The sequence below is a fragment of the Mchenga conophoros genome, linkage group LG16, assembly GCF_057382185.1.
Source record: "Mchenga conophoros isolate Kocher_MC1m ecotype Shallow Benthic linkage group LG16, M_conophoros_male_GT1.1, whole genome shotgun sequence".
NCBI lineage: Eukaryota > Metazoa > Chordata > Actinopteri > Cichliformes > Cichlidae > Mchenga > Mchenga conophoros.
In genome coordinates this window covers 30,338,042-30,361,402 of record NC_140541.1, presented here as the reverse complement: position 1 = coordinate 30,361,402, position 23,361 = coordinate 30,338,042, and the positions used below count along the sequence as shown (strand labels likewise).

The following is a 23,361-nucleotide window of genomic DNA, read 5'->3' as shown; positions in this document are numbered from 1 at the left end:
ATTCTGTGGCTGCTGCCTCTTTGAAACTTTTCCTGCATGATGATGCTTGATGATTGTGAGTTCATTAAAACTTTAAAACCCACAAGGCTGTAAAAACTGGAGCCATGGTGTAATGGTATTTCATATTTCATTGTGATTTTCTTTTTTATATGCATGTGTTTTGAACGCTGACCCCATAAAACATAGACTATTGGTTAATTTTTTATCTTTCCGCCCAATTTTATTTGGCTTTGAAACCGTGGGCATAAAGGGCAGTGATCCAAGCTCACTCCATCTCTTTGTCACATCCATTTTCCTGGACAGGTGGTGAAACTGGACTTGTCTCACCTCAAGGACTCTAAGAAGCCCCAAAGTGTGTGCAAGTTTTAAGGATCTGCTGATATTCTTCTTCTGCCACAACAATGTCCACGCTGAAGCCAACCACCATGCTGCCAGCTATCTGTGACAATGCTGCCACAGCCTGCTCGGGCACAGACTGCCTTGTTCCTCCCAGTAACTTCAATGCCATCCTGGGAGTAGTGATGAGCACGGTGCTCACCATCATGCTCGCAATGGTCATGTTCGCCATGGGCTGCACAGTGGAGGCTGCAAAGCTGTGGGGCCACATTAAGAAGCCATGGGGCATTATCATTGGCTTCCTCTGCCAGTTTGGCATTATGCCTTTCACAGCTTTTGCCTTGTCACTGGCTTTTGGGGTCCAGGCTGTGCAGGCAGTGGTCATCATCATCATGGGCTGCTGTCCAGGTGGCTCAAACTCCAACATCATCTGCTACTGGTTGGATGGAGACATGGACCTCAGGTGAGACTTTGGGCAGGTTCATTGCTATTTTTTCTTTTTCCCTTTATGTTAAAGAGCAGACTTCTCTGAGCCTTTTTCAGCTGGTGGTTTCTCCCTGTTAAAAAAGGAACCTTCTTTTTTCCCTACTATCACCAAGTGTTGCTCTTAGAGGACCACTATGTTTACTCTATGATAACTATTTGTTTCTCTTGTGTATGTAAACTAAATAGAATATTTTCATGTTTTTTGGATCCCAGAACACTCTTAAGCTATTTTAAGGAAGACTTTCTTGTTGTGTAGCTACCTGGCAGGAGAACACAATAGAATTAATGTATTACAAGTTTTTATTGGTCTAGAGTTTTATTTACATTTATTCAATGTTAATGCACTATTTAAATAAAACAAATTGTGTTAGTGTGTTTAAGCACAGCTAGGGACAAATGCAGGAAACTCATCAGTGTCCAAATCCTTCGCTCCTCAGTCTCAGTATGACAGCCTGCTCCTCTCTCCTGGCCTTGGGGATGATGCCTCTCTGTCTTTTAATCTACACCAGTGTATGGACATCCAGTGACACCATCAAGATCCCGTATGACAGTATCGGTAAGGAAAGCTTTCAAAGAACTGAAACACCTTAAATAATTTCAAACAAGTGCTCTCAATAATGTGTATTATCAGGATGTAACTGTGAATGCTGTTCCTGCCTCTAAGGTAACCTTTTTATAATCTACTTTTTTGCATCCTCAGGTATCACACTGGCAGCCCTAATCATCCCGATCGGTGTGGGAATGTACGTAAAGCACAGGTGGCCTGAGATGGCAAAAAAGATCCTGAAGGTAGGAATGCTCTACAGTTTATTGAATATAATTCTACAGGTTTAATGTTTTCACTTATAACATCTTGTGCCTGTGTGACATGTTCCTTTTTAGAAATAGCATGTCTACGAGAATATTATTGTGCAGCTCAGTTAAGACCGCTGATTTGTCTCTGTTGTCCAAACTACACCGCCGGATGGAAAGATGTTGAAGGAACAATAGTAAAAGAAATACCAGTTTCAGCTTTAATATCGGACATAAAATTGCAGAATAAAATACATATGGCAGATAAACCTATACTACAAATAATGATATCAGCTTGGAAAGAAGTAATAAAAATTGGTGGTTTGGAAAATGCCTCTAAGGTTTTAAGATGGTGTGCATATGATTCAGATTTTACTCCAAATCAATATGATAATAGATTCAAAAACTGGATTTCAAAAGGTATAACCAATTATTATTCATTTGTCCATAAGGGTGCATTTCAAAGCTTTGAATCTTTAAGGAGTAAACATGACTTGGGATCTGATGATTTTTTTAGATATCTACAGATCAGAAATTATTTTAATCAAAACTTAAAAGTGAACCTAAACGAATTACAATTTGTAGAAACATTCTTATTACTAACCAAATCTGAAGTGCAAAGTAAAATTATTTCTAAATTATATAACAGCATCCGGCGGTGTAAAAACGACAGCACTCTGTATATTAAAGCGAAGTGGGAAAAGGAGGGTAATTTGACAATTACAGAGAAGTGTTGGGCTCACGCATGCAAGATACAGTGGGCTACCACTGGGTCTAATGTTTGGCGTGAATTTTGCTGGAAAAGCATTATGAGATTTTTCATTACCCCTGCTCAACAAAGATATCGAGGAATTGGTGATAAATGTTGGAGATGTGGGGGAGATGGAGCTAAACATTTCCACATCTTTTGGGACTGTAAAGATATTCGCCAGTATTGGTCTCTAATCCATGATCATTTACGTGTTTTTTCATTTGTTTTTCCTTCAACTTTTGAGACCATGTTTTTGTGCAATGCACCAGTGGATAAACTGAATTCCAACGACAGAAGACTCCTGTATATCCTTCTGGCCGCAAGTAAAAAGCCTCTTACGAGAAGATGGCTTAAGCCTGAACCACCAACGATAGAAGACTGGATACATTCTGTACAAGAGATCTATACGATGGAAAAAGTGTCATTTTCTCTTAAACTTCAGAGGGATACCTTCTACGGAATATGGTCTAAATGGAACGACTATGTTAAGCATATGAGGTGTGATTTTGTGTATGATGTTACAACCCTGAGTTCTACGTAAACCTACCTGCCCTGCTGCCTCCTAACCCTAGGTTTTTTGTTTGTTTGTTTGTTTGTTTGTTTGTTTGTTGTTGTTTTGTTTTGTTTTTTTTGGGGGGGGTGTTTTTGTTTGTTTGTTTGTTTTGTTTTTTCAGAAAAGAAGAAAAAAAAAAAGAAATAGCATTTCCATCATACATACTGGGGGGATGTGATATTTCCATTTTACAGTGCCGAACCAGTTAAATCACCTGGACTGGGTTTTAATGGAGTGTTTATGTTGTGCACAGGTTGGATCCATTGTTGGCTTGGTTCTCATTATTATTATAGCTGTGATTGGAGGAGTCCTCTACCAGTCGTCCTGGACCATTGCTCCCTCCCTGTGGATAATTGGCACCATCTACCCCTTTATTGGATTGAGCCTTGGGTTCTTCCTGGCTCGCTTTGTGGGTCAACCCTGGTACAGGTGAGGTGACAGCAAAATGTTTCTGACACAGCTACATTCAAGTTTGACTTATTGATGAGGTTCGTCATTGTTTCTTTATTTGTTCAGATGTCGAACCATTGCACTGGAGACAGGTATCCAGAATGCCCAGTTGTGCAGCACTATCGTCCAACTGTCCTTCACCCCAGAGGAGCTGGAAAAGATGTTTGCCTTCCCCCTCATCTACAGCATCTTCCAGCTCGTGTCAGCACTCATTTTTGTGGGAGGTAAGACCTTAAAACAAACAACACATACATTGGCCATTTTCTCCTGCATCGCTTGACTTTTTTTTAGTTCTTGGTCAGTGAATGCAGCTTCCTTATTTTCCTTCTTTTCCTCCATTGTGATGTTTTTTTGCTGTGTCGAGTCAACAGATTGAGCCAGGTGCTGTGCCATATAAGGATTAAATATTTAACCCAAGTTTAAAGAGTAACAGAATTGCAGTGTGCTTCATGTTGTTTCAGTGGTTTGCCTGTTTCAGCTATAAAGTATCGTAATATCCATGTCAGCACATAGTGTGAATATTTTTTCCACCAGTTTCTTTCGGGAAAATTGGGAAAATGGATGACTTTACCTCACAGTCTTATTACTATTTCTTTGACCATTGAATTGTCTAACTGTGAAAGCAAATTACATAAAGGGGGATGCTGCTTAGAATTCAAGGGCACCAGTCAAGGTTAATTCAAGTGTTTCCCAAGAGGTGTCCAGGTGTGCCAGGGACTTTGTGTAAACCAAGCATCATTTTGTAACAGAAAAAAAAGTAATGTAAGAAATTGAATTTGACTATATTATTGACTGACGCATTTAAAGCTGTGATTGAGGAGAGCATTGGAGAATGGCGGAGAAGATGAAGAAAAGCACCCCCAAAATCACCTACAAAAGCTACCTGTCTTTAGAAACTTCCTCGCATGAAGTAATTAGCAGCAGCTTTACAACCTGAGACTCCTGAATGGCAATGACTTTTCACAACTTCCTGCAACAGTGTAAAATAACAGCTCAAATAGACGTTGAGAGGATTATAAGTGACATGAGAGGACGATATATATGTTATAGGGTTACCTAGGCAACTGATATCTGAAATATCCAGTAGCAACCAACTGTCAGGTAAAAAGTTGGTTGGATCAGAGATGGATCAGAGATGTTAATGGTCATTAGCCCAACTGTGGCATTTGTTGGCAGGAATTAACTAAACATTCTCCTGAGAGAAATACTGGCTTCTGTAAAACAGTGCTGGACTTGAACCAGAAGAAGCAGGAACAATGCACTCTCAATAAGAGGTATTGTTCAACACCGCTTCCTCGGGTCTGCTTCCTGTGTCTCCCCATGGATGCAGACATCTGTAGCATTACTGCACTGAAGCTCTAACACCTATGAAAAACTTTAAGAAGTGCAACATCTTCATGAGTTTTTATGTCACCTAGGAGATCTTTTGTTTTGTGGTATTTTTTGCTTGCTGGTTTTTTTTTTTCATCCCTAACTTATTCCTTTCACTTCAGGTTAAAACAAACCTCCTGCACATTTACCAGTGACGAAATGGACCTTCCACAGTCCCACTAATGTCATACCCCAGTGCATCTCGGAACACATTCAAAGGACAGAATTTGCTTAAATTAGCAATTCCTGTGTGTTTGAGAAGATGGTGCTACTTAATGTCACAGACGTGAGAATAGGCTTGCATTAAAATAGGTTTTCGTGTGAAAATGTGCAGTGAGGGAATGAATGAAAGTTATAGTTCACATTGTCTAAAATGACATACAGGGCATCTTCTGCAGAATACCTTGAAATTTTGAATTCTGTCTGTCCTGTGCACCAAACATTTGAGAACCACTGGTTTACAGTGTATCGTAGATGCTCACTTATACTTGAAACTGAACAGAAAAGAAAACATGGGATGCTTCAAATTTTCTTGTTATGGCATCTTGCATAGAAGTCCTGTTTATTCCACTTTTAAAGGTTTTGTCCAAAGGTCTTTGCTCACTGGTTCTGAATCTATGGTTTGTTTCCTGTCCAGGCTTCCAGCTTTATAAAAGATTTTGTGGCGGCTCGTCTACAAACAGTGACGCTACATACTTGGAAGGTCAGAACGCTGATGTAGAAGAGCAAAAGCACTGCCCACAGGAAAATGGTGGCTTTGAGGGCGATGAGAGCAACAACACGGATGTGAAGGATAAAAGCACTGACAAAAGCACTGCGCTGTGATATTGCAGCTCTGAAAACCAGAGACTTTGGACTGTTGGTATGAGCAATAACAACTGCATCAGTGATCACAGCATTTGGACTCTAACGTGAAGACACACTGCACTCTGCAGGCTGTATGTGCACCACACTAAACCATTTGGAAAAGTTTTAGCTGAACAGGGTTGCACAAATTTCTTCCCCGGGACAGTCAGTATCTAACTTCAAGTGGGAACGTGGTGGGGACCAACTGCTGAATTATGTGTTATTTACTTTTATTCATATCTAAATATTTAGAACCACTTTGCCTGTACATTGTTAGACATGTGTCTTAATCAGTGCTTCAGTGATTGTAAACAGGGTGTTTGGGGTTTTTTGTAAGGTGACAGCCATAATTTATTTCATATTAATGTTATTTCAATAGCAACAAGAACACAGTGATGACAACAAAGAACAAAATGTGATATAATGATGTAGTTACAGCTTAAGAGAAATCTATGTGAGATCCAGTCATGTCAATGTAAAGCTGTTAGCATGAATTAACTGTGTAACAGCTCCATAAAAGTAGCAGTAGTAGTTAAACAGATTTTTATTATTACTATTTTGGTTATTTATTGTTAATTATTATTTTATTATTAAAATTGGTCAGTAAATCCTGTGGTTAGTTGTTGAGTGAGGAAGTAGCTAAAAGCCAAGTGTGAATGATTGAAATAATAATTTAATAGTCATACATAAATGGTTAATAAGAATGTAATCAGTCTTTGAAAGTCTGGGGTTTCAGTGATCAGTTTTTCTGTCCATACTCAAGCATCAGACTTTGAAATCAACATATTCACACTTTAATGTATGAGTCTGCTGTACTGCAAAGGGACTTTGTTTAATGAAGCAATTACAGTTTAATTTCATTTACTTGGACATTTTTTTTTAAATGATGAACACAAACAGTTTTTAATGAATACATTTCTGTTCTCAGTTGTGTAGTTATAAATAAAGATTATTTGCATGTTATTGTTTTTGTGCAGTTGTTCCAATGTCCTTTGTCTTATTTAAAAAAAAAAAAAAGACTAAAGCTTGTCTTTGACCGTAGTGTGGTAAAATGTGAACAGCTGCACGTAGTCTTGGTTCAAGGTCACAATCATAATGTTATGTAAATAAATAGTCACCAAGTAGTCATGCTAAATGACGGTGGATACTAAGAAGACTGTTGAACAACAAATGCAACCCATGGAAAACAATAAAGGACAAGATAATTATGGCTGGAGTTATTGGATTATGTCAAGTTTCATTCATAACAGTGGCACTGTGTCACCCCTGCCATCTAACACCTCAGTTGCTTCAAGCATAGGCTTAGCATCTACAAATTCAATTTTTCAATTCAATTTTATTTATATAGCGCCAAATCACAACAAAAGTCGCCTCAAGGCGCTTCATAGATACAGAGAAAAACCCAAAAATCATATGACCCCCTATGAGCAAGCACTTTGGCGACAGTGGGAAGGAAAAACTCTCTTTTAACAGGAAGAAACCTCCAGCAGACCAGGCTCAGGGAGGGGCGGGGCCATCTGGTGCGACCGGTTGGGGTGAGAGAAGGAAGACAGGATAAAAGACATGCTGTGGAAGAGAGACAGAGGTTAATAACAGATATGATTCAATGCAGAGAGGTCTATTAATACATAGTGAGTGAGAAAGGTGACTGGAAAGGAAAAACTCAATGCATCATGGGAATCCCCCGGCAGCCTACGTCTATTGCAGCAATAACTAAGGGAGGATTCAGGGTCACCTGATCCAGCCCTAACTATATGCTTTAGCAAAAAGGAAAGTTTTAAGCCTAATCTTAAAAGTAGAGATAGTGTCTGTCTCCCGAATCCAAACTGGAAGCTGGTTCCACAGAAGAGGGGCCTGAAAACTGAAGGCTCTCCCTCCTATTCTATTTTTAAATACTCTAGGAACAACAAGTAGGCCTGCAGTGCAGGAGCGAAGTGCTCTAATAGGGTGATATGGTACTACAAGGTCATTAAGATAAAATGGGGCCTGATTATTTAAGACCTTGTACTCTACCACAGAGCGAGCAAACACCAAGTGACAGCGCCGACTACTTTGCGGATTTGACCTATCTCAGGTTATTTTTTAGAACATAACTCCTACAATAAACGAAGGACCACTGTACACCTTTATTTTGTTTTATGGGCTCTGGGTTACTCATGTTTAAAAGAATGATTAAGAGACCAAAGACGGCCATATATAATTGTGCAAAGGACATGTATTCTGTGGCTGCTGCCTCTTTGAAACTTTTCCTGCATGATGATGCTTGATGATTGTGAGTTCATTAAAACTTTAAAACCCACAAGGCTGTAAAAACTGGAGCCATGGTGTAATGGTATTTCATATTTCATTGTGATTTTCTTTTTTATATGCATGTGTTTTGAACGCTGACCCCATAAAACATAGACTATTGGTTAATTTTTTATCTTTCCGCCCAATTTTATTTGGCTTTGAAACCGTGGGCATAAAGGGCAGTGATCCAAGCTCACTCCATCTCTTTGTCACATCCATTTTCCTGGACAGGTGGTGAAACTGGACTTGTCTCACCTCAAGGACTCTAAGAAGCCCCAAAGTGTGTGCAAGTTTTAAGGATCTGCTGATATTCTTCTTCTGCCACAACAATGTCCACGCTGAAGCCAACCACCATGCTGCCAGCTATCTGTGACAATGCTGCCACAGCCTGCTCGGGCACAGACTGCCTTGTTCCTCCCAGTAACTTCAATGCCATCCTGGGAGTAGTGATGAGCACGGTGCTCACCATCATGCTCGCAATGGTCATGTTCGCCATGGGCTGCACAGTGGAGGCTGCAAAGCTGTGGGGCCACATTAAGAAGCCATGGGGCATTATCATTGGCTTCCTCTGCCAGTTTGGCATTATGCCTTTCACAGCTTTTGCCTTGTCACTGGCTTTTGGGGTCCAGGCTGTGCAGGCAGTGGTCATCATCATCATGGGCTGCTGTCCAGGTGGCTCAAACTCCAACATCATCTGCTACTGGTTGGATGGAGACATGGACCTCAGGTGAGACTTTGGGCAGGTTCATTGCTATTTTTTCTTTTTCCCTTTATGTTAAAGAGCAGACTTCTCTGAGCCTTTTTCAGCTGGTGGTTTCTCCCTGTTAAAAAAGGAACCTTCTTTTTTCCCCTACTATCACCAAGTGTTGCTCTTAGAGGACCACTATGTTTACTCTATGATAACTATTTGTTTCTCTTGTGTATGTAAACTAAATAGAATATTTTCATGTTTTTTGGATCCCAGAACACTCTTAAGCTATTTTAAGGAAGACTTTCTTGTTGTGTAGCTACCTGGCAGGAGAACACAATAGAATTAATGTATTACAAGTTTTTATTGGTCTAGAGTTTTATTTACATTTATTCAATGTTAATGCACTATTTAAATAAAACAAATTGTGTTAGTGTGTTTAAGCACAGCTAGGGACAAATGCAGGAAACTCATCAGTGTCCAAATCCTTCGCTCCTCAGTCTCAGTATGACAGCCTGCTCCTCTCTCCTGGCCTTGGGGATGATGCCTCTCTGTCTTTTAATCTACACCAGTGTATGGACATCCAGTGACACCATCAAGATCCCGTATGACAGTATCGGTAAGGAAAGCTTTCAAAGAACTGAAACACCTTAAATAATTTCAAACAAGTGCTCTCAATAATGTGTATTATCAGGATGTAACTGTGAATGCTGTTCCTGCCTCTAAGGTAACCTTTTTATAATCTACTTTTTTGCATCCTCAGGTATCACACTGGCAGCCCTAATCATCCCGATCGGTGTGGGAATGTACGTAAAGCACAGGTGGCCTGAGATGGCAAAAAAGATCCTGAAGGTAGGAATGCTCTACAGTTTATTGAATATAATTCTACAGGTTTAATGTTTTCACTTATAACATCTTGTGCCTGTGTGACATGTTCCTTTTTAGAAATAGCATGTCTACGAGAATATTATTGTGCAGCTCAGTTAAGACCGCTGATTTGTCTCTGTTGTCCAAACTACACCGCCGGATGGAAAGATGTTGAAGGAACAATAGTAAAAGAAATACCAGTTTCAGCTTTAATATCGGACATAAAATTGCAGAATAAAATACATATGGCAGATAAACCTATACTACAAATAATGATATCAGCTTGGAAAGAAGTAATAAAAATTGGTGGTTTGGAAAATGCCTCTAAGGTTTTAAGATGGTGTGCATATGATTCAGATTTTACTCCAAATCAATATGATAATAGATTCAAAAACTGGATTTCAAAAGGTATAACCAATTATTATTCATTTGTCCATAAGGGTGCATTTCAAAGCTTTGAATCTTTAAGGAGTAAACATGACTTGGGATCTGATGATTTTTTTAGATATCTACAGATCAGAAATTATTTTAATCAAAACTTAAAAGTGAACCTAAACGAATTACAATTTGTAGAAACATTCTTATTACTAACCAAATCTGAAGTGCAAAGTAAAATTATTTCTAAATTATATAACAGCATCCGGCGGTGTAAAAACGACAGCACTCTGTATATTAAAGCGAAGTGGGAAAAGGAGGGTAATTTGACAATTACAGAGAAGTGTTGGGCTCACGCATGCAAGATACAGTGGGCTACCACTGGGTCTAATGTTTGGCGTGAATTTTGCTGGAAAAGCATTATGAGATTTTTCATTACCCCTGCTCAACAAAGATATCGAGGAATTGGTGATAAATGTTGGAGATGTGGGGGAGATGGAGCTAAACATTTCCACATCTTTTGGGACTGTAAAGATATTCGCCAGTATTGGTCTCTAATCCATGATCATTTACGTGTTTTTTCATTTGTTTTTCCTTCAACTTTTGAGACCATGTTTTTGTGCAATGCACCAGTGGATAAACTGAATTCCAACGACAGAAGACTCCTGTATATCCTTCTGGCCGCAAGTAAAAAGCCTCTTACGAGAAGATGGCTTAAGCCTGAACCACCAACGATAGAAGACTGGATACATTCTGTACAAGAGATCTATACGATGGAAAAAGTGTCATTTTCTCTTAAACTTCAGAGGGATACCTTCTACGGAATATGGTCTAAATGGAACGACTATGTTAAGCATATGAGGTGTGATTTTGTGTATGATGTTACAACCCTGAGTTCTACGTAAACCTACCTGCCCTGCTGCCTCCTAACCCTAGGTTTTTTGTTTGTTTGTTTGTTTGTTTGTTTGTTTGTTGTTGTTTTGTTTTGTTTTTTTTGGGGGGGGTGTTTTTGTTTGTTTGTTTGTTTTGTTTTTTCAGAAAAGAAGAAAAAAAAAAAGAAATAGCATTTCCATCATACATACTGGGGGGATGTGATATTTCCATTTTACAGTGCCGAACCAGTTAAATCACCTGGACTGGGTTTTAATGGAGTGTTTATGTTGTGCACAGGTTGGATCCATTGTTGGCTTGGTTCTCATTATTATTATAGCTGTGATTGGAGGAGTCCTCTACCAGTCGTCCTGGACCATTGCTCCCTCCCTGTGGATAATTGGCACCATCTACCCCTTTATTGGATTGAGCCTTGGGTTCTTCCTGGCTCGCTTTGTGGGTCAACCCTGGTACAGGTGAGGTGACAGCAAAATGTTTCTGACACAGCTACATTCAAGTTTGACTTATTGATGAGGTTCGTCATTGTTTCTTTATTTGTTCAGATGTCGAACCATTGCACTGGAGACAGGTATCCAGAATGCCCAGTTGTGCAGCACTATCGTCCAACTGTCCTTCACCCCAGAGGAGCTGGAAAAGATGTTTGCCTTCCCCCTCATCTACAGCATCTTCCAGCTCGTGTCAGCACTCATTTTTGTGGGAGGTAAGACCTTAAAACAAACAACACATACATTGGCCATTTTCTCCTGCATCGCTTGACTTTTTTTTAGTTCTTGGTCAGTGAATGCAGCTTCCTTATTTTCCTTCTTTTCCTCCATTGTGATGTTTTTTTGCTGTGTCGAGTCAACAGATTGAGCCAGGTGCTGTGCCATATAAGGATTAAATATTTAACCCAAGTTTAAAGAGTAACAGAATTGCAGTGTGCTTCATGTTGTTTCAGTGGTTTGCCTGTTTCAGCTATAAAGTATCGTAATATCCATGTCAGCACATAGTGTGAATATTTTTTCCACCAGTTTCTTTCGGGAAAATTGGGAAAATGGATGACTTTACCTCACAGTCTTATTACTATTTCTTTGACCATTGAATTGTCTAACTGTGAAAGCAAATTACATAAAGGGGGATGCTGCTTAGAATTCAAGGGCACCAGTCAAGGTTAATTCAAGTGTTTCCCAAGAGGTGTCCAGGTGTGCCAGGGACTTTGTGTAAACCAAGCATCATTTTGTAACAGAAAAAAAAGTAATGTAAGAAATTGAATTTGACTATATTATTGACTGACGCATTTAAAGCTGTGATTGAGGAGAGCATTGGAGAATGGCGGAGAAGATGAAGAAAAGCACCCCCAAAATCACCTACAAAAGCTACCTGTCTTTAGAAACTTCCTCGCATGAAGTAATTAGCAGCAGCTTTACAACCTGAGACTCCTGAATGGCAATGACTTTTCACAACTTCCTGCAACAGTGTAAAATAACAGCTCAAATAGACGTTGAGAGGATTATAAGTGACATGAGAGGACGATATATATGTTATAGGGTTACCTAGGCAACTGATATCTGAAATATCCAGTAGCAACCAACTGTCAGGTAAAAAGTTGGTTGGATCAGAGATGGATCAGAGATGTTAATGGTCATTAGCCCAACTGTGGCATTTGTTGGCAGGAATTAACTAAACATTCTCCTGAGAGAAATACTGGCTTCTGTAAAACAGTGCTGGACTTGAACCAGAAGAAGCAGGAACAATGCACTCTCAATAAGAGGTATTGTTCAACACCGCTTCCTCGGGTCTGCTTCCTGTGTCTCCCCATGGATGCAGACATCTGTAGCATTACTGCACTGAAGCTCTAACACCTATGAAAAACTTTAAGAAGTGCAACATCTTCATGAGTTTTTATGTCACCTAGGAGATCTTTTGTTTTGTGGTATTTTTTGCTTGCTGGTTTTTTTTTTTCATCCCTAACTTATTCCTTTCACTTCAGGTTAAAACAAACCTCCTGCACATTTACCAGTGACGAAATGGACCTTCCACAGTCCCACTAATGTCATACCCCAGTGCATCTCGGAACACATTCAAAGGACAGAATTTGCTTAAATTAGCAATTCCTGTGTGTTTGAGAAGATGGTGCTACTTAATGTCACAGACGTGAGAATAGGCTTGCATTAAAATAGGTTTTCGTGTGAAAATGTGCAGTGAGGGAATGAATGAAAGTTATAGTTCACATTGTCTAAAATGACATACAGGGCATCTTCTGCAGAATACCTTGAAATTTTGAATTCTGTCTGTCCTGTGCACCAAACATTTGAGAACCACTGGTTTACAGTGTATCGTAGATGCTCACTTATACTTGAAACTGAACAGAAAAGAAAACATGGGATGCTTCAAATTTTCTTGTTATGGCATCTTGCATAGAAGTCCTGTTTATTCCACTTTTAAAGGTTTTGTCCAAAGGTCTTTGCTCACTGGTTCTGAATCTATGGTTTGTTTCCTGTCCAGGCTTCCAGCTTTATAAAAGATTTTGTGGCGGCTCGTCTACAAACAGTGACGCTACATACTTGGAAGGTCAGAACGCTGATGTAGAAGAGCAAAAGCACTGCCCACAGGAAAATGGTGGCTTTGAGGGCGATGAGAGCAACAACACGGATGTGAAGGATAAAAGCACTGACAAAAGCACTGCGCTGTGATATTGCAGCTCTGAAAACCAGAGACTTTGGACTGTTGGTATGAGCAATAACAACTGCATCAGTGATCACAGCATTTGGACTCTAACGTGAAGACACACTGCACTCTGCAGGCTGTATGTGCACCACACTAAACCATTTGGAAAAGTTTTAGCTGAACAGGGTTGCACAAATTTCTTCCCCGGGACAGTCAGTATCTAACTTCAAGTGGGAACGTGGTGGGGACCAACTGCTGAATTATGTGTTATTTACTTTTATTCATATCTAAATATTTAGAACCACTTTGCCTGTACATTGTTAGACATGTGTCTTAATCAGTGCTTCAGTGATTGTAAACAGGGTGTTTGGGGTTTTTTGTAAGGTGACAGCCATAATTTATTTCATATTAATGTTATTTCAATAGCAACAAGAACACAGTGATGACAACAAAGAACAAAATGTGATATAATGATGTAGTTACAGCTTAAGAGAAATCTATGTGAGATCCAGTCATGTCAATGTAAAGCTGTTAGCATGAATTAACTGTGTAACAGCTCCATAAAAGTAGCAGTAGTAGTTAAACAGATTTTTATTATTACTATTTTGGTTATTTATTGTTAATTATTATTTTATTATTAAAATTGGTCAGTAAATCCTGTGGTTAGTTGTTGAGTGAGGAAGTAGCTAAAAGCCAAGTGTGAATGATTGAAATAATAATTTAATAGTCATACATAAATGGTTAATAAGAATGTAATCAGTCTTTGAAAGTCTGGGGTTTCAGTGATCAGTTTTTCTGTCCATACTCAAGCATCAGACTTTGAAATCAACATATTCACACTTTAATGTATGAGTCTGCTGTACTGCAAAGGGACTTTGTTTAATGAAGCAATTACAGTTTAATTTCATTTACTTGGACATTTTTTTTTAAATGATGAACACAAACAGTTTTTAATGAATACATTTCTGTTCTCAGTTGTGTAGTTATAAATAAAGATTATTTGCATGTTATTGTTTTTGTGCAGTTGTTCCAATGTCCTTTGTCTTATTTAAAAAAAAAAAAAAGACTAAAGCTTGTCTTTGACCGTAGTGTGGTAAAATGTGAACAGCTGCACGTAGTCTTGGTTCAAGGTCACAATCATAATGTTATGTAAATAAATAGTCACCAAGTAGTCATGCTAAATGACGGTGGATACTAAGAAGACTGTTGAACAACAAATGCAACCCATGGAAAACAATAAAGGACAAGATAATTATGGCTGGAGTTATTGGATTATGTCAAGTTTCATTCATAACAGTGGCACTGTGTCACCCCTGCCATCTAACACCTCAGTTGCTTCAAGCATAGGCTTAGCATCTACAAATTCAATTTTTCAATTCAATTTTATTTATATAGCGCCAAATCACAACAAAAGTCGCCTCAAGGCGCTTCATAGATACAGAGAAAAACCCAAAAATCATATGACCCCCTATGAGCAAGCACTTTGGCGACAGTGGGAAGGAAAAACTCTCTTTTAACAGGAAGAAACCTCCAGCAGACCAGGCTCAGGGAGGGGCGGGGCCATCTGGTGCGACCGGTTGGGGTGAGAGAAGGAAGACAGGATAAAAGACATGCTGTGGAAGAGAGACAGAGGTTAATAACAGATATGATTCAATGCAGAGAGGTCTATTAATACATAGTGAGTGAGAAAGGTGACTGGAAAGGAAAAACTCAATGCATCATGGGAATCCCCCGGCAGCCTACGTCTATTGCAGCAATAACTAAGGGAGGATTCAGGGTCACCTGATCCAGCCCTAACTATATGCTTTAGCAAAAAGGAAAGTTTTAAGCCTAATCTTAAAAGTAGAGATAGTGTCTGTCTCCCGAATCCAAACTGGAAGCTGGTTCCACAGAAGAGGGGCCTGAAAACTGAAGGCTCTCCCTCCTATTCTATTTTTAAATACTCTAGGAACAACAAGTAGGCCTGCAGTGCAGGAGCGAAGTGCTCTAATAGGGTGATATGGTACTACAAGGTCATTAAGATAAAATGGGGCCTGATTATTTAAGACCTTGTACTCTACCACAGAGCGAGCAAACACCAAGTGACAGCGCCGACTACTTTGCGGATTTGACCTATCTCAGGTTATTTTTTAGAACATAACTCCTACAATAAACGAAGGACCACTGTACACCTTTATTTTGTTTTATGGGCTCTGGGTTACTCATGTTTAAAAGAATGATTAAGAGACCAAAGACGGCCATATATAATTGTGCAAAGGACATGTATTCTGTGGCTGCTGCCTCTTTGAAACTTTTCCTGCATGATGATGCTTGATGATTGTGAGTTCATTAAAACTTTAAAACCCACAAGGCTGTAAAAACTGGAGCCATGGTGTAATGGTATTTCATATTTCATTGTGATTTTCTTTTTTATATGCATGTGTTTTGAACGCTGACCCCATAAAACATAGACTATTGGTTAATTTTTTATCTTTCCGCCCAATTTTATTTGGCTTTGAAACCGTGGGCATAAAGGGCAGTGATCCAAGCTCACTCCATCTCTTTGTCACATCCATTTTCCTGGACAGGTGGTGAAACTGGACTTGTCTCACCTCAAGGACTCTAAGAAGCCCCAAAGTGTGTGCAAGTTTTAAGGATCTGCTGATATTCTTCTTCTGCCACAACAATGTCCACGCTGAAGCCAACCACCATGCTGCCAGCTATCTGTGACAATGCTGCCACAGCCTGCTCGGGCACAGACTGCCTTGTTCCTCCCAGTAACTTCAATGCCATCCTGGGAGTAGTGATGAGCACGGTGCTCACCATCATGCTCGCAATGGTCATGTTCGCCATGGGCTGCACAGTGGAGGCTGCAAAGCTGTGGGGCCACATTAAGAAGCCATGGGGCATTATCATTGGCTTCCTCTGCCAGTTTGGCATTATGCCTTTCACAGCTTTTGCCTTGTCACTGGCTTTTGGGGTCCAGGCTGTGCAGGCAGTGGTCATCATCATCATGGGCTGCTGTCCAGGTGGCTCAAACTCCAACATCATCTGCTACTGGTTGGATGGAGACATGGACCTCAGGTGAGACTTTGGGCAGGTTCATTGCTATTTTTTCTTTTTCCCTTTATGTTAAAGAGCAGACTTCTCTGAGCCTTTTTCAGCTGGTGGTTTCTCCCTGTTAAAAAAGGAACCTTCTTTTTTCCCCTACTATCACCAAGTGTTGCTCTTAGAGGACCACTATGTTTACTCTATGATAACTATTTGTTTCTCTTGTGTATGTAAACTAAATAGAATATTTTCATGTTTTTTGGATCCCAGAACACTCTTAAGCTATTTTAAGGAAGACTTTCTTGTTGTGTAGCTACCTGGCAGGAGAACACAATAGAATTAATGTATTACAAGTTTTTATTGGTCTAGAGTTTTATTTACATTTATTCAATGTTAATGCACTATTTAAATAAAACAAATTGTGTTAGTGTGTTTAAGCACAGCTAGGGACAAATGCAGGAAACTCATCAGTGTCCAAATCCTTCGCTCCTCAGTCTCAGTATGACAGCCTGCTCCTCTCTCCTGGCCTTGGGGATGATGCCTCTCTGTCTTTTAATCTACACCAGTGTATGGACATCCAGTGACACCATCAAGATCCCGTATGACAGTATCGGTAAGGAAAGCTTTCAAAGAACTGAAACACCTTAAATAATTTCAAACAAGTGCTCTCAATAATGTGTATTATCAGGATGTAACTGTGAATGCTGTTCCTGCCTCTAAGGTAACCTTTTTATAATCTACTTTTTTGCATCCTCAGGTATCACACTGGCAGCCCTAATCATCCCGATCGGTGTGGGAATGTACGTAAAGCACAGGTGGCCTGAGATGGCAAAAAAGATCCTGAAGGTAGGAATGCTCTACAGTTTATTGAATATAATTCTACAGGTTTAATGTTTTCACTTATAACATCTTGTGCCTGTGTGACATGTTCCTTTTTAGAAATAGCATGTCTACGAGAATATTATTGTGCAGCTCAGTTAAGACCGCTGATTTGTCTCTGTTGTCCAAACTACACCGCCGGATGGAAAGATGTTGAAGGAACAATAGTAAAAGAAATACCAGTTTCAGCTTTAATATCGGACATAAAATTGCAGAATAAAATACATATGGCAGATAAACCTATACTACAAATAATGATATCAGCTTGGAAAGAAGTAATAAAAATTGGTGGTTTGGAAAATGCCTCTAAGGTTTTAAGATGGTGTGCATATGATTCAGATTTTACTCCAAATCAATATGATAATAGATTCAAAAACTGGATTTCAAAAGGTATAACCAATTATTATTCATTTGTCCATAAGGGTGCATTTCAAAGCTTTGAATCTTTAAGGAGTAAACATGACTTGGGATCTGATGATTTTTTTAGATATCTACAGATCAGAAATTATTTTAATCAAAACTTAAAAGTGAACCTAAACGAATTACAATTTGTAGAAACATTCTTATTACTAACCAAATCTGAAGTGCAAAGTAAAATTATTTCTAAATTATATAACAGCATCCGGCGGTGTAAAAACGACAGCACTCTGTATATTAAAGCGAAGTGGGAAAAGGAGGGTAATTTGACAATTACAGAGAAGTGTTGGGCTCACGCATGCAAGATACAGTGGGCTACCACTGGGTCTAATGTTTGGCGTGAATTTTGCTGGAAAAGCATTATGAGATTTTTCATTACCCCTGCTCAACAAAGATATCGAGGAATTGGTGATAAATGTTGGAGATGTGGGGGAGATGGAGCTAAACATTTCCACATCTTTTGGGACTGTAAAGATATTCGCCAGTATTGGTCTCTAATCCATGATCATTTACGTGTTTTTTCATTTGTTTTTCCTTCAACTTTTGAGACCATGTTTTTGTGCAATGCACCAGTGGATAAACTGAATTCCAACGACAGAAGACTCCTGTATATCCTTCTGGCCGCAAGTAAAAAGCCTCTTACGAGAAGATGGCTTAAGCCTGAACCACCAACGATAGAAGACTGGATACATTCTGTACAAGAGATCTATACGATGGAAAAAGTGTCATTTTCTCTTAAACTTCAGAGGGATACCTTCTACGGAATATGGTCTAAATGGAACGACTATGTTAAGCATATGAGGTGTGATTTTGTGTATGATGTTACAACCCTGAGTTCTACGTAAACCTACCTGCCCTGCTGCCTCCTAACCCTAGGTTTTTTGTTTGTTTGTTTGTTTGTTTGTTTGTTTGTTGTTGTTTTGTTTTGTTTTTTTTGGGGGGGGTGTTTTTGTTTGTTTGTTTGTTTTGTTTTTTCAGAAAAGAAGAAAAAAAAAAAGAAATAGCATTTCCATCATACATACTGGGGGGATGTGATATTTCCATTTTACAGTGCCGAACCAGTTAAATCACCTGGACTGGGTTTTAATGGAGTGTTTATGTTGTGCACAGGTTGGATCCATTGTTGGCTTGGTTCTCATTATTATTATAGCTGTGATTGGAGGAGTCCTCTACCAGTCGTCCTGGACCATTGCTCCCTCCCTGTGGATAATTGGCACCATCTACCCCTTTATTGGATTGAGCCTTGGGTTCTTCCTGGCTCGCTTTGTGGGTCAACCCTGGTACAGGTGAGGTGACAGCAAAATGTTTCTGACACAGCTACATTCAAGTTTGACTTATTGATGAGGTTCGTCATTGTTTCTTTATTTGTTCAGATGTCGAACCATTGCACTGGAGACAGGTATCCAGAATGCCCAGTTGTGCAGCACTATCGTCCAACTGTCCTTCACCCCAGAGGAGCTGGAAAAGATGTTTGCCTTCCCCCTCATCTACAGCATCTTCCAGCTCGTGTCAGCACTCATTTTTGTGGGAGGTAAGACCTTAAAACAAACAACACATACATTGGCCATTTTCTCCTGCATCGCTTGACTTTTTTTTAGTTCTTGGTCAGTGAATGCAGCTTCCTTATTTTCCTTCTTTTCCTCCATTGTGATGTTTTTTTGCTGTGTCGAGTCAACAGATTGAGCCAGGTGCTGTGCCATATAAGGATTAAATATTTAACCCAAGTTTAAAGAGTAACAGAATTGCAGTGTGCTTCATGTTGTTTCAGTGGTTTGCCTGTTTCAGCTATAAAGTATCGTAATATCCATGTCAGCACATAGTGTGAATATTTTTTCCACCAGTTTCTTTCGGGAAAATTGGGAAAATGGATGACTTTACCTCACAGTCTTATTACTATTTCTTTGACCATTGAATTGTCTAACTGTGAAAGCAAATTACATAAAGGGGGATGCTGCTTAGAATTCAAGGGCACCAGTCAAGGTTAATTCAAGTGTTTCCCAAGAGGTGTCCAGGTGTGCCAGGGACTTTGTGTAAACCAAGCATCATTTTGTAACAGAAAAAAAAGTAATGTAAGAAATTGAATTTGACTATATTATTGACTGACGCATTTAAAGCTGTGATTGAGGAGAGCATTGGAGAATGGCGGAGAAGATGAAGAAAAGCACCCCCAAAATCACCTACAAAAGCTACCTGTCTTTAGAAACTTCCTCGCATGAAGTAATTAGCAGCAGCTTTACAACCTGAGACTCCTGAATGGCAATGACTTTTCACAACTTCCTGCAACAGTGTAAAATAACAGCTCAAATAGACGTTGAGAGGATTATAAGTGACATGAGAGGACGATATATATGTTATAGGGTTACCTAGGCAACTGATATCTGAAATATCCAGTAGCAACCAACTGTCAGGTAAAAAGTTGGTTGGATCAGAGATGGATCAGAGATGTTAATGGTCATTAGCCCAACTGTGGCATTTGTTGGCAGGAATTAACTAAACATTCTCCTGAGAGAAATACTGGCTTCTGTAAAACAGTGCTGGACTTGAACCAGAAGAAGCAGGAACAATGCACTCTCAATAAGAGGTATTGTTCAACACCGCTTCCTCGGGTCTGCTTCCTGTGTCTCCCCATGGATGCAGACATCTGTAGCATTACTGCACTGAAGCTCTAACACCTATGAAAAACTTTAAGAAGTGCAACATCTTCATGAGTTTTTATGTCACCTAGGAGATCTTTTGTTTTGTGGTATTTTTTGCTTGCTGGTTTTTTTTTTTCATCCCTAACTTATTCCTTTCACTTCAGGTTAAAACAAACCTCCTGCACATTTACCAGTGACGAAATGGACCTTCCACAGTCCCACTAATGTCATACCCCAGTGCATCTCGGAACACATTCAAAGGACAGAATTTGCTTAAATTAGCAATTCCTGTGTGTTTGAGAAGATGGTGCTACTTAATGTCACAGACGTGAGAATAGGCTTGCATTAAAATAGGTTTTCGTGTGAAAATGTGCAGTGAGGGAATGAATGAAAGTTATAGTTCACATTGTCTAAAATGACATACAGGGCATCTTCTGCAGAATACCTTGAAATTTTGAATTCTGTCTGTCCTGTGCACCAAACATTTGAGAACCACTGGTTTACAGTGTATGGAAGATGCTCACTTATACTTGAAACTGAACAGAAAAGAAAACATGGGATGCTTCAAATTTTCTTGTTATGGCATCTTGCATAGAAGTCCTGTTTATTCCACTTTTAAAGGTTTTGTCCAAAGGTCTTTGCTCACTGGTTCTGAATCTATGGTTTGTTTCCTGTCCAGGCTTCCAGCTTTATAAAAGATTTTGTGGCGGCTCGTCTACAAACAGTGACGCTACATACTTGGAAGGTCAGAACGCTGATGTAGAAGAGCAAAAGCACTGCCCACAGGAAAATGGTGGCTTTGAGGGCGATGAGAGCAACAACACGGATGTGAAGGATAAAAGCACTGACAAAAGCACTGCGCTGTGATATTGCAGCTCTGAAAACCAGAGACTTTGGACTGTTGGTATGAGCAATAACAACTGCATCAGTGATCACAGCATTTGGACTCTAACGTGAAGACACACTGCACTCTGCAGGCTGTATGTGCACCACACTAAACCATTTGGAAAAGTTTTAGCTGAACAGGGTTGCACAAATTTCTTCCCCGGGACAGTCAGTATCTAACTTCAAGTGGGAACGTGGTGGGGACCAACTGCTGAATTATGTGTTATTTACTTTTATTCATATCTAAATATTTAGAACCACTTTGCCTGTACATTGTTAGACATGTGTCTTAATCAGTGCTTCAGTGATTGTAAACAGGGTGTTTGGGGTTTTTTGTAAGGTGACAGCCATAATTTATTTCATATTAATGTTATTTCAATAGCAACAAGAACACAGTGATGACAACAAAGAACAAAATGTGATATAATGATGTAGTTACAGCTTAAGAGAAATCTATGTGAGATCCAGTCATGTCAATGTAAAGCTGTTAGCATGAATTAACTGTGTAACAGCTCCATAAAAGTAGCAGTAGTAGTTAAACAGATTTTTATTATTACTATTTTGGTTATTTATTATTAATTATTATTTTATTATTAAAATTGGTCAGTAAATCCTGTGGTTAGTTGTTGAGTGAGGAAGTAGCTAAAAGCCAAGTGTGAATGATTGAAATAATAATTTAATAGTCATACATAAATGGTTAATAAGAATGTAATCAGTCTTTGAAAGTCTGGGGTTTCAGTGATCAGTTTTTCTGTCCATACTCAAGCATCAGACTTTGAAATCAACATATTCACACTTTAATGTATGAGTCTGCTGTACTGCAAAGGGACTTTGTTTAATGAAGCAATTACAGTTTAATTTCATTTACTTGGACATTTTTTTTTAAATGATGAACACAAACAGTTTTTAATGAATACATTTCTGTTCTCAGTTGTGTAGTTATAAATAAAGATTATTTGCATGTTATTGTTTTTGTGCAGTTGTTCCAATGTCCTTTGTCTTATTTAAAAAAAAAAAAGACTAAAGCTTGTCTTTGACCGTAGTGTGGTAAAATGTGAACAGCTGCACGTAGTCTTGGTTCCAGGTCACAATCATAATGTTATGTAAATAGTCACCAAGTTGAACAACAAATGCAACCCATGGAAAACAATAAAGGACAAGATAAGTATGGCTGGAGTTATTGGATTATGTCAAGTTTCATTCATAACAGTGGCACTGTGTCACCCCTGCCATCTAACACCTCAGTTGCTTCAAGCATAGGCTTAGCATCTACAAACATAATATTGGTAATGATGTAGCCATCAGAGATTAGGATTATCAGTCAAATTCAGGGAATTGTTGATGACACGTAAAATAACCTTCAACAAGGCAAAAGGTTAAGTTTAACAGGTCCCTGAATTAAACTTAACTTTCGAGGACCTGACACCTTTACCTTGTTGAAGGTTATTTTATGAGGGCATCCCCCAACTTACATGAAAACTAGTTGTCTAGACAGTGGCCTGCATGGGTTTCTGTGTTGGTCAACTATCCATCCATCCATCCATCTTCATCCGCTTTGTCCGGGGCCGGGTCGCGGGGGCAGCAGCCTAAGCAAAGAGGCCCAGACCTCCCTCTCCCCAGCCACCCCTGTTGGTCAACTATATATTTCATTTTTGGATACTTCCGTTGTAGGCTTGTTATTAGTGAGTGAGGCCTGATTAAGAGGTCAAATCAATGCTGCAGATTAAAGGCACAGCTGTCCACAAACAAAAGTGCAAACTGCTCTGATAAAGCAGGGTCATTGCTGTGACTTAAGTGTATGCCTAATTGTCTTTACAATGATTCCGTGCTTATGTCTGACTGAGTAGTCCTCAAAACACAATTTTGGAGAAGAAGTCACAGTGTCTTTATCCAACTAATTCCACTCCTTTATCAAACACACTAAACCCTATAAACATTCACCACAGGTTTTTGTGAAATTAAAATCTGTAAGAATGCCACAGCAGAGCAACCGGACTGGGATCATTCTGCTGCAATGCTGGAGGCAACCCGTGAATTTGTTTGAATGGCATTCAAATCCTCCATTGACTCAGCAGCAACTTCAGGCAATTCTGACTGAAGAGTGGGCTGCCAACCCACAAAATTACATCTGGAGGTTGTGCCTCTATGTGTCTGAACAGGCATATTACAACAG

At 39.3% G+C, this 23,361-nt stretch overlaps 3 protein-coding genes across 3 annotated transcripts; all 3 read left to right on the top strand.

Moving 5' to 3' along the window:
* Positions 1-78: 78 nt before the first annotated feature.
* LOC146557072 (ileal sodium/bile acid cotransporter-like) lies at positions 79-6,542 on the top strand. Its single transcript, XM_085250276.1, has 6 exons — positions 79-799; positions 1,260-1,378; positions 1,523-1,611; positions 3,172-3,347; positions 3,435-3,592; positions 5,377-6,542. The coding sequence occupies exons 1-6, from the start codon at positions 402-404 to the stop codon at positions 5,562-5,564; spliced, it is 1,128 nt and encodes a 375-aa protein (XP_085106402.1). The 5' UTR covers positions 79-401; the 3' UTR covers positions 5,565-6,542.
* A 1,338-nt stretch (positions 6,543-7,880) lies between these two features.
* On the top strand, positions 7,881-14,345 carry LOC146557071 (ileal sodium/bile acid cotransporter-like). Its single transcript, XM_085250394.1, has 6 exons — positions 7,881-8,601; positions 9,063-9,181; positions 9,326-9,414; positions 10,975-11,150; positions 11,238-11,395; positions 13,180-14,345. The coding sequence occupies exons 1-6, from the start codon at positions 8,204-8,206 to the stop codon at positions 13,365-13,367; spliced, it is 1,128 nt and encodes a 375-aa protein (XP_085106520.1). The 5' UTR covers positions 7,881-8,203; the 3' UTR covers positions 13,368-14,345.
* A 1,338-nt stretch (positions 14,346-15,683) lies between these two features.
* LOC146557070 (ileal sodium/bile acid cotransporter-like) lies at positions 15,684-21,670 on the top strand. The gene is made up of 6 exons (XM_085249081.1): positions 15,684-16,404; positions 16,866-16,984; positions 17,129-17,217; positions 18,778-18,953; positions 19,041-19,198; positions 20,983-21,670. Exons 1-6 carry the CDS (start codon positions 16,007-16,009, stop codon positions 21,168-21,170), a joined length of 1,128 nt encoding a protein of 375 aa, XP_085105207.1. The 5' UTR covers positions 15,684-16,006; the 3' UTR covers positions 21,171-21,670.
* Positions 21,671-23,361: the final 1,691 nt, after the last annotated feature.

Excerpts from the sequence above, each read along its gene's own strand:
- LOC146557072 (XM_085250276.1), top strand. The coding sequence starts at position 402 with ATGTCCACGCTGAAGCCAACCACCATGCTGCCAGCTATCTGTGACAAT. Across the intron at positions 1,379-1,522 it reads GATCCCGTATGACAGTATCG|GTATCACACTGGCAGCCCTA; the intron begins GTAAGGAAAGCT and ends TTGCATCCTCAG. Across the intron at positions 3,348-3,434 it reads GTGGGTCAACCCTGGTACAG|ATGTCGAACCATTGCACTGG; the intron begins GTGAGGTGACAG and ends TTATTTGTTCAG.
- LOC146557071 (XM_085250394.1), top strand. The coding sequence starts at position 8,204 with ATGTCCACGCTGAAGCCAACCACCATGCTGCCAGCTATCTGTGACAAT. Across the intron at positions 8,602-9,062 it reads GATGGAGACATGGACCTCAG|TCTCAGTATGACAGCCTGCT; the intron begins GTGAGACTTTGG and ends TTCGCTCCTCAG. Across the intron at positions 11,396-13,179 it reads AGCACTCATTTTTGTGGGAG|GCTTCCAGCTTTATAAAAGA; the intron begins GTAAGACCTTAA and ends TTTCCTGTCCAG.
- LOC146557070 (XM_085249081.1), top strand. The coding sequence starts at position 16,007 with ATGTCCACGCTGAAGCCAACCACCATGCTGCCAGCTATCTGTGACAAT. Across the intron at positions 16,405-16,865 it reads GATGGAGACATGGACCTCAG|TCTCAGTATGACAGCCTGCT; the intron begins GTGAGACTTTGG and ends TTCGCTCCTCAG. Across the intron at positions 16,985-17,128 it reads GATCCCGTATGACAGTATCG|GTATCACACTGGCAGCCCTA; the intron begins GTAAGGAAAGCT and ends TTGCATCCTCAG.